The 18,650-nt window shown below is 30.5% G+C and overlaps 3 protein-coding genes across 3 annotated transcripts; 1 reads left to right on the plus strand and 2 right to left on the minus strand.

Moving 5' to 3' along the window:
• Window positions 1-1,631: 1,631 nt before the first annotated feature.
• LOC123918858 (linamarin synthase 1-like) lies at window positions 1,632-4,282 on the minus strand. Its single transcript, XM_045971020.1, has 2 exons — window positions 3,715-4,282; window positions 1,632-2,758 (listed from the first exon to the last, which is right to left on the minus strand). Exons 1-2 carry the CDS (start codon window positions 4,211-4,213, stop codon window positions 1,815-1,817), a joined length of 1,443 nt encoding a protein of 480 aa, XP_045826976.1. The 5' UTR covers window positions 4,214-4,282; the 3' UTR covers window positions 1,632-1,814.
• A 2,155-nt stretch (window positions 4,283-6,437) lies between these two features.
• Window positions 6,438-9,121, minus strand: LOC123918857 (linamarin synthase 1-like). The gene is made up of 2 exons (XM_045971019.1): window positions 8,456-9,121; window positions 6,438-7,507 (listed from the first exon to the last, which is right to left on the minus strand). The coding sequence occupies exons 1-2, from the start codon at window positions 8,973-8,975 to the stop codon at window positions 6,561-6,563; spliced, it is 1,467 nt and encodes a 488-aa protein (XP_045826975.1). The 5' UTR covers window positions 8,976-9,121; the 3' UTR covers window positions 6,438-6,560.
• Window positions 9,122-11,398: 2,277 nt separating this feature from the next.
• Window positions 11,399-15,834, plus strand: LOC123918859 (pyridoxal phosphate homeostasis protein-like). Its single transcript, XM_045971022.1, has 8 exons — window positions 11,399-11,766; window positions 12,710-12,776; window positions 13,494-13,540; window positions 13,847-13,934; window positions 14,409-14,542; window positions 14,755-14,853; window positions 15,384-15,525; window positions 15,647-15,834. The coding sequence occupies exons 1-7, from the start codon at window positions 11,542-11,544 to the stop codon at window positions 15,456-15,458; spliced, it is 735 nt and encodes a 244-aa protein (XP_045826978.1). The 5' UTR covers window positions 11,399-11,541; the 3' UTR covers window positions 15,459-15,525; window positions 15,647-15,834.
• The last annotated feature ends 2,816 nt before the right edge of the window (window positions 15,835-18,650 follow it).

The following is an 18,650-nucleotide window of genomic DNA, read 5'->3' on the forward strand; positions in this document are numbered from 1 at the left end:
AAAATGTGTTCTTCATAGATTTTACTGTCATTCTTAATTACCTCATGTCATATATTTTAAAATACATTACATGACATATCAATATATTATTGGATACATGATGTGTCAAACCACTAACCAAGCACAAAATTCGTATCCTAATACCGAAAATAAATATAAAGCACTGCACTAGCAGGTAAAAGCGTCGTAGCCAAGCATAATTCAATTAAGTGAATTTAAACTTCGCATTCATATGTTCTTCCTATTGTGTAGTTTATTTTCGTATCTCTAGCACTTACTCTGTACTTTGAGTTTTTAACCGTCTACTCTTATATATAAATATTTATAGAGAATTAGGAATCATAGCTATTTGTAATCAATCATTTTGGGGAGGAGGATATAGTATTTCATTGCTACAAATATGCATTATTAAAAAAAAAATAAGACATGTATTTGGATATTCCCCTTCCACTTAACAAAATAAATTGCATCTTTTATTTGACATATAATGAATAGTGGAAGGGAACTCTCCGAAAAAAAAAGAATGGATTATGGGAGTGTGTGACTTGAACTATTGATTGGGCCGTGCAGATATATGACTTGATCTTATCTGCCACATTTGAATTCACAATTAAATGTGTCTTTCTTACAACCACCGCGCCAGTCCCCTACATAGGATAGGCCGGTTCGCTTGAAGAGAATCTTTTCTATTTGTCATTAAAAAAAAAAACTTCACATTCATATAAAAATTAAATGTGTGTGTAAAAAATGTCTTTCATAAAATTTGTTCATAAAAATGATCAGTTATTGAAAAATAAAAGTTGTTAAATTTATTTATATCTAAATATAATGTTTGACACTATCAAACAAAGGGTACTAAACAAAGGAGTACCCTTCATGCGCGTGAATTTTGAGGTTACATATTTACACCAATGTTTTCAAGGCCTTCGGAGAATATTTTTTTTTTGTAAAAATCTAACGACTAAAATTCAAAGAAAGTTAATTCTCAAAGTAGATTGAAGTATAAAAGAGTAAAGTGCCATATATGGATCTGAAGTCGGTCATATTAAAATTGAGATTTTGACCAGCTATAAGGGTACCTTTAATTCACGGCTACTTAACCTATATTTCTAGAAAATGAATCCATGTTATATAGATTGAAAGTAAATTAAAGTGCTTAGTGGTTTTCCTCTAAATACGCTTAAAATCACATGTATCAAATGTGACATTTCACATGCATTTCTTGGTCTTGGAGGATGTACCATATCAATTGATATATACATTCAGCAACAAAAAAAATTATCACTTAATTAATATCTGGAGTATTTTTTTGGCAATCAAATGTTGACTACAAATATCAAGAGTTTTGTAGTCCAAAACTATAGATGGACCAATTTTAATCTAAACAAAATGTAAAAAAAACAGGGGAACCAAGGTTTTTACATAGAAATCATTTCTAAGTTAAAAGTTTCACTTTATCTAATAGATACTAGACAGAAAAAATCTCGTAAAAAAACAAGACATCATTTCAAGACTTTCAGATAATCTACACAATAATATGTCAAATTAATAACCACATCATTTTTAAATAGTCCACAAAATGTGAACTATCATTTCTAAATCAATCAAATAAGCAATATAACTAGCTATAGTTAGGATCATAATATGAGATAAATGAAACATTAATCACATCGTCCTTGTCAATACATGGACGACTATATTTTTTACCCTCTTTATGAATACAATTGTAACATTATGAAGAAAAAATAGGCACTCTATACACTAATGCCAGATAATACCAAATTCAGAATAGTCTATATGATAATCATCGAAGCTCAAAGAGCATTGCGATGAAGAACCTCTTTGATTAACTTATGAAAATTATTGTAAGATGATCCTCCCAAATCAGTAGCATCTATAGCTTCCTTCTTCAACTCCAAACACTTTTGCCTCATTTCTTTTCCTTTTTCTCCTTCCATCATTTCCATCACAAGTTTTGTTATCTCATCCCTTTTCACATCATGGTTAATTTCCATCCCTATTTTCCAAGTATTACATAAATACCTACAATTTGTTTGTTGTTCAGAAAAGAAAGGCCAACAAATAGTCGGCACGCCCGAAGAAATTGCTTCAATTGTAGAATTCCAACCACAATGCGTTAAGAATCCCCCAACTGATGGATGAGCAAGCACTTGCTCTTGAGAGCACCAACTAGTTATATATCCTCTATCCTTTACCTCATCTAAAAAGTCTTGTGGTAAATGTAAAGTTTCTTCGCCTATTACAACATCTGGTCTTACAATCCATAAAAATTGTAACTTGCTATTTGCTATTCCCCAAGCAAATTCTTTCAAATGATAATCTGTCATAACAGTAATACTTCCATAATTAATATATAAGACTGAGCCAGGTTTCCATTTATTTAACCATTTTATACATTCTGGATCACTTTTCCATAAGCTTGAACCACTTACGTTGAAACCATTTTCTATCTTAGGAAAATGCCTACCAATCATGTGAAGTGGTCCAATGCTATATATGTTTGGGTTTTTAGCTCTAAGGGCATCGAGGGCTTCATCTTCCAATGCTTCAAATGTGTTAATGATGACTGCTGATGATTTTATACAGTTTTGTGCCTCTGACCCCAAGAAATCAAACATAATATCATTTAGATCAGTGACTCTCATGAAACTTGGAAGGTCTTTTAGTCTGATATCTTTTAATCCGGAGATCCATTCTAAACTTGTATCCAATGTTCCATCAACAATAAAATTTTCATCTAAAAAATTGAAGAAAGTAAGATATATACTTAAGTTTCACAATATAGACAAAAAATTATGCTTATATATTTGGAGATGAATGTAGTGGTCCAAATTATTATATTTTTTTTTACAATAAAAGTGGTCCAAATTATTAACAAGGCAAAATTGTGCTTGTTTTTACATATAAAAGGAAATGTACATTTAATATTTGACCAACTCTAAGCAGAATACATGATTAATAACAGTATAATATTAGGTGCTATTCTCATAATATTAGTCTTAAAAAAACACGCTGTTTAAAACAATTTTTAATGTCGTCCATTAAATTTAGATCATATGGCTTAGATTAAAAACTGTATTTTTCTAATCAAATTGATCTAGACCGTTAAAATTAAATCAGGCGGTTTAGAACAAAAATTAAATCTTGAGACTATGTAGTAAAACATTAACATTATTTTCTATTCATTAATGAAATTACATCATAGTGCCACTTATATAGAGTTGTTTTAAAAAATAGACTTAAATTACATCATAGTGCCACTTATTTAATTAGATGCATATATAAAATAATTTTAGTTTTTAATGTATATAAATTAAATCCTTTGTTTTATGAGAACTCTTAGAAAATGGATGTTGGGACCTATCTCAATTCTTTAAAACCGGCTTATAAAGTGAAGATTTATGCCTCACTTATAAGGAGGTTTTGATACCATATTAGCAATTGGGAGTTGGACCTAATTCAATCTTACAAAATCAGCTTTTAAAATGAAGATTGTCTCTTATTTGTAAACACTTGTCCAGACCAACTCAATCTGATGCGTAACAAGAACATTTTTCAATTTTTTTAAAAAGAAATTATGTTCATTTAGGGTTCATTCAAATTGCTATTAAGGAGATGGATCTTAATATAAACCACATAAGGAGAGGCCAATAAAAGTATTTTTGTTGAGATAAGAACTTATCTTAATAATACCTTTGAATGGAAGAATGCCTCTTTTGACAAGTTCATCATATTGCAAATGTCCCACAAAGCCACATGCTGAAGCAGTCCAAAATTGTAACTCCTTAATACCCAAATCCTTAGCAACTCTTCCAGCAAAGCCACAAGCACCATCAGCAATTATGCAAGTAACTGGTAATAAACTACTATTAAGCTTATTCACAACCTCTTTAAAAGGACCATAACAATTTTTTCTAGTTGAGTCACATAACAATGGAACATCTTGTGTTGCATCCTTATCACATGGTGGCAAACCATCAGGTATAGTCTCAAATTGAAAATCTGGAAGACCCTTTACAAATTCTTCTCCAAGTGATTTTATGAAACGTGTGTGGTTGAATTTAGTGTTGATAAAGGTTATATGGAAACCGTTGCAATGGAAAAGTTTGGCTAGTTGCATGAAAGGGTTGATATGACCTTGTGCTGGAAATGGTACAAATATAGCATGTGGCTTTTGTTGGGTATGATCCATTTTAGTTACTATATGTTTTTGAATTGATGATTGTGGATTTAGTTTTTCATTCTTGTGTTTATATATATATATATATTAAAAAATAATAATAATGATAAGGATTATGTTAATCATTTTGAATTTGTTTTTGAATGTGTTGATGTGACAGAAAATGAAATGTGGTGATCGGTGTTATATTTTAGATAGGATATGACAATTATTGAAATGTGGTGTTGATTCAAAGTCAGATATTTTTTGTCTCACTTGGGTCAAGAGGAGATGAATTACATTGAATTTAAGAATAATTATATAAATGAGTGGACACCATACTTTTCCCAAAATATTAAGGTGTTATAGGTTTATGAATCTCTCAATTATAAAATGTTCAACCTTCATATTTCTAAGTAACGTGAGACTTAACTCACCTCACACTAGTCACTACAATTTCTCTCTTAAGTGTGAGTCATCCAATTCATTATCCTTCTCAAACGGAAGCTTTTTCGTCGATATACAGTTGTATTTGTACTGTTGTTATTGTGCTCAATAAGACCCGCCACCTAACCAACTTTGTCGGGACTTTCAATACAATTGTACCACGTCTTTCCAAATGAACTCCATAATTGCAGAGAAATACTAGTAACTAGTAAGTAACGAGAATGAGAGGTAGAGCTTCATCATTTAGGACATCACTTTGATTCAATGACAATCTTCCTAAACCCTTTACTCCAAGCAAATTGCAGACCAATGAAGATAAAAAACTGGCAACGTAATATTTTGTATTTGAAATTTCGAATATATCGGTAAGTCAATAAATTAATGATTATTTTATGAATAAAAAATTATTTATCAATTATTGTATTTTAAAGGTAATAATTTTATAATAAAAAACACAATTTCAAAGTTGTATAAGCATTACACTAACATTTTTCATAAAAAATTCAATATTGACTATTATGAGTGATAAAGTTTAAAAAATATATAAAATTTTAAATTTTTTTTTTGACAGTTTAAATAAATAGTATTTAGTTATTATAATATATTTATTAAATGATAGAAAAATAATTTGTTTCATAAAAATATTCATTTACCTATTAATTTAATGATCTAATGTACCGGCTAGGTACATTGAAATTTTTCAAATATACCATAGATTTTTTCTTATATTTTTAATACAATTACCATTTCTTTAATTATTTCTTTTTTGGTTTACAATATGTTGCTAATGAGGATTGAACCTAAGATCATATGCATATACTACCAAAATCTCTCACCACTAGATCAAACTCATCTTAAACTTGGCTGAGTTTTAATGATAATAAACTCACATCATAAAAGAATAAAGCTTATGGATGCTCAAGATGAAAAAATAAGATAAAGACCAAGACTTAGGCTTATTATTTAAATTAATTGTAAGTATGATTTTTATCTTTGATTTATTACTTTAATAATTATATAACTTTGAATGCTCATAAATTATTTTAAAATTAATTACAAATAAGTTTCTAAGTTAAATATAAGAGTCCATATGAAGCAAGCTTTGTAAAGAATTGTTGTTTAAGATAATAGGGTGCTATCTTGTGTTGTATGAGAATTTCATCATAAGGTTTGGTGAAAATTCTTGTTGTTAAATATAGTGGGATCCTATCTTGTGTTGTATTGAGATTTTGTTAGTGAAGCCTTAGGGTGAGGCAGTCCTGTAACAAGAATTCTAATAGTGGAAGCCTTCGCGGGATGTGAAGGAAAGAGACCGGATGTACCCTTAGATTAGAAGTGAAATCAGTATAAATCTCTTGTGTCTTTTTCTTTCCCTCCTTTCTTTATTTTTCTGCATAACTTTCATACATTCATCATAGAATTTCGAGAAAAATAAAAAGAACCACAACATCTCTAAAATAACCGGAAAAAGTCTTAAAACCTAATTCACCCCTCTAAACTTACACATAATATATAAGAGATAAATGAAACATTAACTACATCGTCCTTTTTTTTGGCGTTAACTCTTCGGTTCTTAAGAGAAAGGGATTCTGGTAATCCATAGTTCGATCACAAGGTAAGTAAAACTTGCCTAAGAATTGTTTACATCGGGAATCTAACTCCGATTCTCTCAAACGATTCGTCCTAAGTAGAGTCGTTCATTACCACTTGAGTCTGGTTTAATTACATTGTCGTTGTCAATACATGAACTTTTTTTCCCTCTTTATGAATACATGTAACATTATCAAGAAAAATTAGGCACTCCCTACACTAATGCAAGATAATTCAAAATAGTCTATATGATAATGATCAAAGCTCCAATAAGAAATATTTTAATTTAAAGTAATAAAACAATATATGTTTTATATTAGATCAATTATACTAATAACACTGATCAAAGACTAGTATTGTGATGAAGAACCTCTTTGATTAACTTATGAAAATTATTGTAAGATGATCCTCCCAAATCAGTAGCATCTATAGCTTTCTTCTTCAACTCCAAACACGTTTGTCTCATTTCTTTTCCTTTTTCTCCTTCCATCATTTCCATCACAAGTTTTGTTATCTCATCCCTTTTCACATCATGGTTAATTTCCATCCCTATTTTCCAAGTATTACATAAATACCTACAATTTGTTTGTTGCTCAGCAAAGAAAGGCCAACAAATAGTCGGCACGCCCGAAGAAATTGCTTCAATTGTAGAATTCCAACCACAATGCGTTAAGAATCCCCCAATTGACGGATGACCAAGCACTTGCTCTTGAGAGCACCAACTAGTTATATATCCTCTATCCTTGACCTCATCTAAAAAGTCTTGTGGTAAATGTAAAGTTTCTTCACCAATTACAACATCTGGTCTTACAATCCATAAAAATTGTAACTTGCTATTTGCTATTCCCCAAGCAAATTCTTTCAAGTGATAATCCGTCATAACAGTAATACATCCATAATTAATATATAGTACTGAGCAAGGTTTCCATTTATTCAACCATTTTATACAATTTGGGTCATTTTTCCATAAACTTGAATTGCATGCTTTAAAACCATTTTCTTGCTTAGGAAAATGCCTACCAATCATATGAAGTGGTCCAATGCTATATATGTTTGGGTTTTTGGCTCTAAGGGCATCAAGGGCTTCATCTTCCAATGTTTCAAATGTGTTTATAATGACCGTTGATGATTTTATACAATTTTTTGTCTCAGAACCCATAAAATCAAACATAATATCATTTAGATTTGTGACTCTTATGAAGCTTGGAAGATCTTTTAGTCTAATGTCTTTTATCCCGGAGATCCAATTTAAACTTCTATCCAAAGTGTCATCGACCATAAAACTTTCATCTAAAAATTTGATGAAAGTAAAATAAGTACTTAAGTTTCACAATATAAACATAAAATAACATCTAGAACGATAGCTGTGTGGATGAATTTAAAAAAAAAAAATTAAACAACTAAATAGTTTCTATAGTTTTCCAAAATTTTGTTTTTAGTCTCTAAAAATTTTCGATCACAACTTTTGGTCCTTACTTTTAATCAAAGTACTCTTGTATATTTTCATATTTTTGAATGATTTTCTGGATTCATAATTATAATATATTATAAGAACATCTCCGATAAAAATTTAGACTTTTTTAACATAAGATGAATTATTTATGAATTTTTATGTGAAAAAAATTCATATTTAATTCATCTTTTGTTAAAAAAATTTAAACTTTTGCAAGAGAGATTCATATAATGAACTAAACATGACCGCATAAAAAAATTTCAAATTTCAAATGATATGTTCGATTTGAATGGAAAGTAGGGAACAAAAATCATGACAAAAAATATTTCAAGAACCAAAAAGTGTGAAAAAGATCTTTAAGGACTAAAAACAAAATTCTGAAAAACTATAGGAATCATTTACTTATTTAAACCCTTTAAAAAATTATTCTCAATACTACTAGTAATAACATCATTATTTTATCTAGAACGAAAGTAAAGTCTGCCAAAAAATTATTTCAGCGTCATTTTGCTTATTAATTTAAAAAGTTCATTTTTGCTTATATACGAAACTCGAGAGTATCTAAATTTATTTATTTTTTTTGTTTTCACCATCGGTATTTGATTTGGGGGTCAGTTATGACATCAAGTGTGGTTCTAGCCCCTATCGATCGTAGTTGTAGGAATCAAACCGAAAAATCAGCGTTAATCACCACTGAACCAACTAACTACTTAATCAACTAACTATTGATAGAGTATGTAAATTTTCAAGAGGTACATATTAGACAAGTGAGTAATTTATAATACCTTTGAATGGAAGAATGCCTTTTTTGACAAGTTCATCAAATTGCAAATATCCCACAAAACCACAAGCTGAAGCAGTCCAAAACTGCAACTCCTTAATACCCAAATCTTTACCAACTCTTCCAGCAAACCCACAAGCACCATCAGCAATTATGCAAGTAACTGGTAATAAACTACTATTGAGCTTATTCACAACCTCTTTAAAAGGACCATAACAATTTTTTCTAATTGAGTCACACAACAATGGAACATCTTGTGTTGCATGTTTATCACATAATGGCAAGCCATCGGGTATAGTCTCAAATTGAAAATCTGAAAGACCCTTTACAAACTCTGCTCCAAGTGATTTTATGAAACGTTTGTGGTTGAATTCAGTGTTGACAAAAGTTATGTGGAAACCATTGCAATGGAAAAGTTTAGCTAGTTGCATGAAAGGGTTGATATGACCTTGTGCTGGAAATGGTACAAATATAGCATGTGGCTTTTGTTGGGTATGAGGAGGAAGAGTACTACTAGAATCCATTTTAGTACTGTATGTTTGTGAATTTATGGTTGTGGATTTAGTTTTCCATTCTTGGCTTTATGTATAAAAAAGGTTATGATAAGGATAATGTTTTTTGACGGTATGATAAGGATAATGTTAATCATTCTTGAATTTGTGTTTCAATGCATTGATATGACAGAAAATGAAATGTGTTACCAACTATGAATTAGCTTGGTTCTATTAAGCATGTGGTCAGTAGTTCGATTCCTGACTCATGCGTATTGAGAAAATTCGATTGGAAGAGGAGTACCTACCTACCTTGTGTGTCCCACATGTTTTCTGATGGATATTAGTTATCACTAACGACGTGAAAACTTCGTACCTATATCATGATAACTAAAAAAAATGAAATGTGTTGAATAATAATAATAATAATAATAATAATAATAATAATAATAATAATAACAACATAATTTAAATCTAATCTATTAAATCAAGATACATATATAAAATAAAATGTTCATATATATACCTTGCTTGCACCATATAGCTCCATGTGTCAAGCAACTACATAATAATATTTTTGGCCCTTTATCGAATGATATGACTGATTATGCATCACAATTTTGTAATATTTTTCCTGTTAGTAATGAGACATAGATCGATTGGGTTTTAAGTGTTATGGTTAGCTGGTTGCTGGTATCTTTGGAAATAAATAAATAATATGTTTGCCCACAAGCATTGGTAGAGAAAGTGAAAATTGTTTCTTGGTGGTGGCTGAAGACTCGTAAGCATGTTTTCGATTATGATTTCAACATGTGACGGTCCAACCCTTTAGCTTGTTTAGGGGTTATAAATTGACTTGGTTAACCCTTGAGGCTTTTTGTTCTCTTTATTTTTCTTGTAAACTATTTTTTTTTTGACACAAGGGTGTAAACTATTTTGTTAAGCACACTTTGTGCTTAACCACACTTTTTAATAAACTGCTTTGTTAAGCGTGTAATGATTTATTACATCTACATTTTGATACATTGATTTTTAGGTTTTTTCTAATTTACCTTTCATAAATTGAGGGTATATGCCCATCAACCAATGAGAACAAGCTATATGCAAGTCCACATGTGCAAATTCAAAAGTTTGTTACAAGTTTTTTGTGGGTACCACATGTAAATCCACTCATGTGGCTTGTTCTTATTGGTTGATAGGCATATACCCTCAATTTATGAAAGGGTAGAGTATGTCTCACCTTGATTTTATATGTCAGTTTATTTATAGTAGTATTTTTCATGTGGATCTATATTTTTAAACATATAGTAATACATGTGTCTATTTTTTTTATACTTTTTTATATTTTTTATGCGAAAATTTCTACTCATGGAAAGTTAAGCCTCTAATGATTTATTACATTTACATTTCAATACATTGATTTTATATATCAGTTTATTTATAATAGTAATTTTTATGTGGATCTATATTTTTAAACATATAGTAATACGCGTGTCTATTTTTTTATATTTTTAATGCGAAAATTTCCACTCATGGAAAATATCAACAAGGTCTTATATTTAGGGACCAAGTAGATAATAATTTCTACGAGGACTTATATTTCTACTCATATATTAATATGTTTTTTTTATAATTTATAAGCGAACATATATTTTTACTCATAATAATACACATGTCTACTTCTTTTTAATAATCTCTAAGCGGATCTATATTTTTTCTTAGAAATTTACAAAGGGTCTTATAAAAAGGAACAAAGAAAAATTTCAAGAGAGTGTTATATTTAGGGACGGAGGTAGTAATTATGGGGATCTATATTTCTACTCATAAATTAATAAGACAAGTTCCTATCTAATATAATATAGTACAAAAATCTACTACTTCAATTCTCTTGTAAATCTTTGTAAACACTTTGTATTGTAAATTGTTTATATTTTTTTAAGTGTATACTCTGTAATTCATTGTCTGTAATACTTATTGAGAAGCAATTCTGTAAACACAAACACTTGTAAATCAACCGTTGTGATATTCTTGAGAGACTAGATTTAGCCAGCTGCTTCGAGAAGTCATTGGCAGTAGGTCAGGGAAGTTGTAATCAGTCTAATTATAGTGGATTAAGTCTTTGCGATAAGGCGAACCCACTCAGACAAGTGAGCTGGAGTAACCTAGTTAACAGCAACCAATATAAAATTTTGGTGTCAATCTTTACTTGTTATTATTTGTTTATTTTTTGTATTTGTTGAGTTTGTTTTGGTCGAAAATATTTTAAATTTATAGAAACTCACTTCAAATTGACACTAAACTTGTTGAAATATGTTGCGTAAACTTTTGTAGAAAAATTGACACTAAAATTAAAAGTTTAAAACTGAAAATTTAAAAGGGCCAATATTAAAAAAAAAAAGTTTAAAGTAATTAAAAATAAAAATTTGTATATTTTTTTGCACCAAAAATAAAAAATCGTTCTTTTTCTAGTTTTTTATTTTTGATTTTTTATTCTTCTGCAGTTTGTTCTGTGTTGGTTGTTTAACCACCTCAACACAAACACACCACCATACATACGACCTCCACTTGTCTTCACTTCTTCCAATAATCCAACAAACCCATGACATCTCCGATGGTGGTGGAGGCTGGCGCCGTCGCAGCTTTCCGGTCAGTTATGCTCCGTGTCCAACAAGCAGCAGAAAGATCCGGTACCAAACCCGATCGAGTTCGGGTTGTGGCAGTATCCAAAACAAAACCCATTTCCATGATTCGCCAACTCTATGACGCAGGTCACCGTGTTTTCGGCGAAAATTACGTCCAAGAAATCGTTGAGAAAGCTCCTCAGGTTCTGAAATTTTTATTTTTTAACTTAACATTTTAATTGATTTTATGAGTTTTCATATTAATGTATGAAATTAAGATATTGTCATAAACCTCTCTAAAATGTAAATTATTTGTTATCTTAGTTACATAACTTGCATGTATTTTTGAATTTTAACCAATAGATATGAACTCTAATGTGATATTTATAACTAATTTTTCGGAACCAAAATGAAACTCGAATTAGTTGCTGCCATTTTTATATTGGGGATAAATTAGTCCCTCTATTATAACGAATGAGGGACTAATTTGTCCTCAATATGAAAATGTCATGGACTAATTTGAGTTTTATTTTTGTCTGGGATGGAATTGGGCCTTAAGTATATAACTTAGCGTGTGTTTGGTTTTGCGGCGGAGAGAATTGATTTTGGCAGAATTGATTCTGTAAAATTGATTCTGGCCAAAATTAATTTTAAGCTGAAGTGGTTTATGTTTGGATATATTCATGAAAAAGTGAGCTGAACAAAAAATTTGAGTGTAAAAATCAATTCTAGAATCAGAAGCTACGATTTCTAGCTTCAAGTAGAATCAATTCTGGAGGCAGAATCAATTCTACTTTTGAGAAACCAAACAAGTCAGAATCAATTCTACACGTCCAGAATCAATTCTGGATGCTCCAGAATTGAAACCAAACATACACTTAATAAATTAGTTCGAAAATTTTGCTAACGGAAGGTAATGTGATAGGACTAAAATGACCAATAATTTACAATTCGAAGATGATTTTGTCAATTGGATGAATTCACCAACACCTATAATTTCAATCACCAACTTTGGAATTCACTTCATTCCTGTTTTTTTTTTTTTTTTTTTTTTTGTTCTCTTACATTTTCATTTAATATGCGATAGTTAAAACCAATAATTTGGCTGTAAAATTTGAATAATTTAGTTTTGGGGTGTGCCTGCAGCTTCCACAAGACATTCAATGGCACTTCATTGGGCATTTGCAAAGCAATAAAGTCAAAACACTTATGAGTATGCATTTTTATTTATTTTTTCATTCATTTATGTTTTTTGTTTCAAAATTTGTTTCTTCTTCATTTGATTAATGTAGAATGATTTTTTATTTTTTTTTGGTTTTACTAGGATGTTCAATAAAAATGTGGTATTTGAACACTTTGAGTTTAGTATTGTTATCATATATGTACACAAATGCTGGGAGCATGAGAGGAACTAACTTTGACTATTCAATCTTACATGAATGATGAAGATAGGTTTCACGAGTATATTTGGAGCGATTAAGAGTTTATTTCATGACATAAACACTCATTAGTCATTACTCATTAGTGGTTCTTTTTTTGATATAGTTATAAAAATAATGGCACACCCAAAATGTGATTTCAGCTTCTTTCAATAAACTTCCTAGAATATTTCATGAATAAGTGCTTTATTTTGCTCCCAAAAATAACTTAGAATAAGCTACTTATTGGGCAGAGTGCAAAGGTTTGAGCTTTGACCACTGTTTCATGCTTTTATGATTGATAACACCCTTCATATATATAAAGGTGTTTGAACAGTGGTGCCTGTTCAAATTTCATATCTGAGCTGTTTCGTACATGACTTTTGTTTGGCTCTGAACTTGTTGAAATGATTGTTGTACTTGTATTATCTTGGTTGAGGCTGTTTGGTTGTTCCTTTTCCATAGCATCCTTCAATTAGGTTAGCATTAGCCTTGCATGCTTTATTATGCAGGTGCAGTTCCAAATTTGGCCATGGTTGAGGGTGTGGACAATCAGAAGGTAGAAATTTATAACTGATATTACTAGTAGTTCTTGGAGATATGATTTTATTATTTTCTTTTGTATTTTATGCTTTCATTTCAAGAAATCTAGATAAAATGATCCTCATGCTGTGCTCAATTATCAATATCATTTACAATTTAGAATTTAGTATTTTCTGTACATATGGCCTATTCAGGCTATTCTTTTTAGATAACTAGTTGGAATTCCAAACAATGATTTTGATTAAGCTGATTTTCTAACTAAAACCACTTGCCATATCACCGAAAAACTTTTAAAGTGTAATTGTACCTTCGTAACTGGCAGGTGGCAAATAATCTCGACCGTATGGTTTCAACCCTGGGAAGAAATCGTTTGAGGGTTTTGGTGCAAGTAAATACCAGTGGAGAAGAATGTAAGTTCAGCTCAAAACGATGAGTTACTCAAAGTCCTTGATATATATTTTGGTTATGAGGTTTTCCTACATCCTCTGGGTATTTTTAATCCTAATGGTGTATGTTGTGACTTGTATGTTTCTGCATCACTATAATTTTGTGGACTTGTCTTCAAATAGTATCAGGAAATTGTTATTTCTTTTTAATTGTATGATAGACAAATATTCGTAAATTAGCGATTATGTTAGCCTATAGGGTTAGAACCTCAAACACCTGGTATTGTTGCTTAATCAATGATAGTTCAACACCTATTAGATTGGAGCACTACAGCTCATTCATATTGTTTTGTTCCTCGATATGTTGCACACTTTAATTACATGTTGGCATCTTTTCAACTTTCAAATATTTTTGAGTGCATTTTTTGTCAGAATATGATGCTTTTAGTCTTTACATATCTAAATAGATAAACTTGTTAATGATTTTTATATTTGCAGCCAAATCTGGTGTTGATCCTTCCAGTTGTGTTGATCTTGCAAAACATGTGAAGTTGAGCTGCCCAAACTTAGAATTCTCTGGCTTAATGACTATAGGAATGCCTGATTATACCTCAACTCCGCAGAATTTTCAGGTGATAGCTATATTCTAAAAGCATGCAGAGAACCCTTTGAAACGTCCTGTTTCTTGTTTGTCAGAACTTTTCCCTTTCAGAATTATATATCGTTTCTTGTTTTCTTATTGTTTAATTTGAATTTAATCTGTATTTTGGTTGGTTTCGTGGCACAGCTTTTTGCTAAACTCTAATGCCTATTTGCTAATGTTAGTTCTTTGGTGAAAATGTAGACACTATCAAATTGCAGGAGTGAAGTTTGCAAGGCACTTGAGATGGACGAGGAGCAATGTGAATTGTCAATGGGCATGTCCGGTGATTTTGAGTTAGCGGTATGCAATCTATTGGGCAGCAATCTATTAATCTTGATAGATGCATTACGTGATTGCATCTTGGATTATCTTGTTAAAATTTCTCTAGCTATAGGGCCACTATAATCGCTATTTCACCTTATAAGCCAGTTTTTTTAAGGAAAAGTTATGCCCAATATGGAAACGGAGCTTATTGATTTGGGCCACGCACCAAACTTATTAGTGTTAGGTGTGAGGGGTGTATTGAAAAAAAAAAATCAAGTCTCACATTAGAAAGAGACAACATCTAAAAAAGTTTATAATGAGTGACACCTCTCACTTTACCATTCGGTTTTGTAAGGAAAAGTTAAGTCTATTATAGACCTAATAAAGACTAAGGAAAACTTTAGACAAAAGCTATTAAAACCAAGGAAACCTTTAGATATGATTCATGACAGAACATCATGGTGCTGTTTGATCTATATACTTCTTGGAGTTTTACTTTGATGATGCAATAATTATTCATTTTTTAGTGTGAAACTAGTTACTAACAAATATTCTTGCCTTTTCAGATTGAATCAGGTAGTACAAATGTTAGAATTGGGTCAACAATATTTGGACCAAGAGAGTATGCAAAAAAGCAATGATAGCAGGAAGTTGCCTTTTCTCTCCTTCTCTGTCTAAAGCAGCATGTTTTAAGGCACATCCTGAACGGTATTGTGTTTTATACTTTTATTAGTGATGTAATGGAATTGTTAATGATCACTTTCATAGTTGGTCTCTGTACTAAGAACAAACCATATTGAAAATCTTCCAACTTCTTGTTTTCTTATAGGATGCTTGTCAAGCTACTTGGAGAGAGAGGGAGGGAAATGCAAATACTAAGGTATATAGTTGCAGCATGCTCCATCATAGTACAGTGATCATCTGCAAAAAGAAACCAAACAATTGTAACTAATGTTTGAATATTGTTTATCTTCAAATTATTTATTTGCAGACCAATTTGCACTGTGATTATTCTTAGGACAAAACTTACATGCATTTCCATACATGCATTTCTTACTTTTCCTCTCATAAAGAGGTAGTTTTTTTTATTAAAAAATAATTTTATTTTATTTTTTCAAAATGAAAAAACACAAATAACCACCTCTTTGTGAGTGGAAAAGTAAGAAATGCATGTATGGAAATGCATGTAAGTTTTGTCCTTATTCTTAATAATCCGTTGGTAAAGCAATTGCTTTTTTTTGCTACCTGACTTGATGATATTTATAAATCATAATTCAGAATCAGATGTTACCTGCAAAAAGAAATAAAATAGTTTTAACTAAAACTTAAAATGGAGTTTCGAAAATTGGTACACAAGTGAGCCCTACGTACTATGCTTGGGAAACAAGTTAAACCTCTAAATTCCTAGATGGAATGAGTTTTATGAATTGAATTTTTAGGCTGAGAACACATCAACGTAATTTTATTAAAGGGAGGTAAGATAACTCAACTCCTATTAGAAAACATCCCTCGAGTAAAATCATGTTGATGTGGTCTCAACCATAGCATAAATTTTGGGAATTAATAATAAAAGGGTCTCATTTATACTCTGAAGGATTGTGCATACTGCATACCTCCTTAACCATAATGCCAAATAGTGAAGAAACAAAATGTTAGGTTTTCATAGTGACTAAAGCTCTCTTTACCATTTTGTCAAAAAAAGAAAAGAAAAGAAGCTCTCTTTACCATCTTCCCTATGAGCCTCTTGTTTTCTTCCTCCGCGCTTCCACAGTCCCATACATGTTGAACACCCCATGCATCTCTCACCCACAACTGTCATAACTCCTCCTTAGGTTGAGAGACCGCGAGAGGCACCATCCAGCCTTCTTCTTCTTTGTCAATGACCACTCATGGATGGATGATATCAGCTTGGGTGTTAGGTTTTAGATATTGGTATGATAAACATATTTTGAATTATGACCTCTGAAAGTATCATAGGAAAAAAGTGCTCTTATACTATGTTATGTGTTAATGTGTTATTTTTTAAGCAATATTTTTTTTTTATCTTACGAAAATAGTGTAAGAGGCTAAGAGCACTTTTTCCTATTCCTTTGATTATCCAAACATAGTGTAAGAGAAGTTTTTTAGACAATTTTTTTTACATGAATATTCCGGGCAATTTATTGGACATGTATTAGTGTCTTAATGCAAGGGTATTTTTGAATTTAAAAACATTATTTTCTTTTTTATATATAGAATATCATCACTTTATTTTCAGTTTATTAAAATTTTAAAGTGTTTTTCTAAAAGAAGATTTATTTGTTTTCATTATTCCATCTAGAAATTCTTAAAAGTAATAAACAAAGTAAAAGTTAGTGTCATTTTTATAATTAAAATAAAAATTTTAATACAAAAGGGTATACAACTATTTGAGTCATGGAATGTATTCGACACTGTATTATAGTAATGTTTTTTTTTTCTTGAGTTAAGTAGTTTAATGGGTAGAAATTTCACCCAAAAGGTACATGAGTGGGATGATTGGGGTTCGAACCCCGGCCCCTTGCATATATAATACAATGTCTCTTTCAACTGAGTTAAACTCACAGAACTTGACGGCCCGTTTGGTGCGCCAGATAGGATAGATGTATGATAAGATAATAAACCGGATAAGAATATGATATGATAGTGACAGGATAAACACTTATCCTATCACGTGTTTGATGCGCACATGATAAAATTGAGGATATGACTATTTTATTATTTTATGTGCTTTGTAGACATTTTCGTATCGAGATGATGGATGTAAAAAACAGTATTAAAAGTTGTGTGATAAAATAAAAAAATTTGCTGAATATTTTTATAAAGATAAAAAAGTTATTTGACCATTATAAAAAAAAGTTATATAACCACAAAAATAATAATAGAAAAAAAAAATCGACTAAAAAGGATCAGAAGCACAAATAAGCAAGAGCTGCATCAACATAAAAAGGATCAGAAGCATATATTAGTTTAATGATTAATTGTTAAATAAAAGGGGACGAAACGAAAATTGAAAAAATGGCAAAAACACAAAAAACAAAAAATGCCGACTGTGAGAGTCGAAGAAGGTACTTGTGAAAAAATAAAGCGTTTATTTATCAGGTTGGTTACCAACTAAAACTAAAGATTAAAATAACAAATAGTCAATTGGATAGGATTATAAATATGTTTAGTTTATCATTTTTTGATGGTGCACCAAACAAGAGATTTAAGTAGGATATGATAATCATATCCTGTCACTCTATCCTGCAAATCAAACGGACCCTGAGTGTATCTAATTTATAAATATATTATTAAATAGTATTATTTAGTTAGGTAATATATCTTTTGTTAAATATTTTGATCCTCAAATATAGTCTTTATTAATCATTTTAATCTTTAAATATATTTTTTAGTCAATGTAATCCACAAAATTACAAACAAAAGCAACATTGAGATGTATTAGCAATTTTAATACATTTTAGAATTATACAACTCACACATTGAAAAATCAAAATACATTTTTACCCAAAAGAGGAAAAAAAAACACATGTAGATTCCTGTAAACTTAACTCAGGGAGTAGATACATCCATTATATATGTACACATAGTCACATAAGAGTTAGAAATTTACCAATTATTAATTGGTTCAGTGATGATTGGTCTGAACTTGGTAGAGAGGATCACGGTTCGATTCTCACAATTGTGATCGAAAAGAGACTACAACCGGAAGAGTTGAAATTTAAATCTAAACACTCTACTAATTCACTTAGGAGTAAAATTTCTACCCTTTAAGTTACTTAATAAATTAAAAAAAAAAAATGTAAACTGAAACC

The sequence above is a fragment of the Trifolium pratense genome, linkage group LG3 (assembly GCF_020283565.1).
Source record: "Trifolium pratense cultivar HEN17-A07 linkage group LG3, ARS_RC_1.1, whole genome shotgun sequence".
Lineage (NCBI taxonomy): Eukaryota > Viridiplantae > Streptophyta > Magnoliopsida > Fabales > Fabaceae > Trifolium > Trifolium pratense.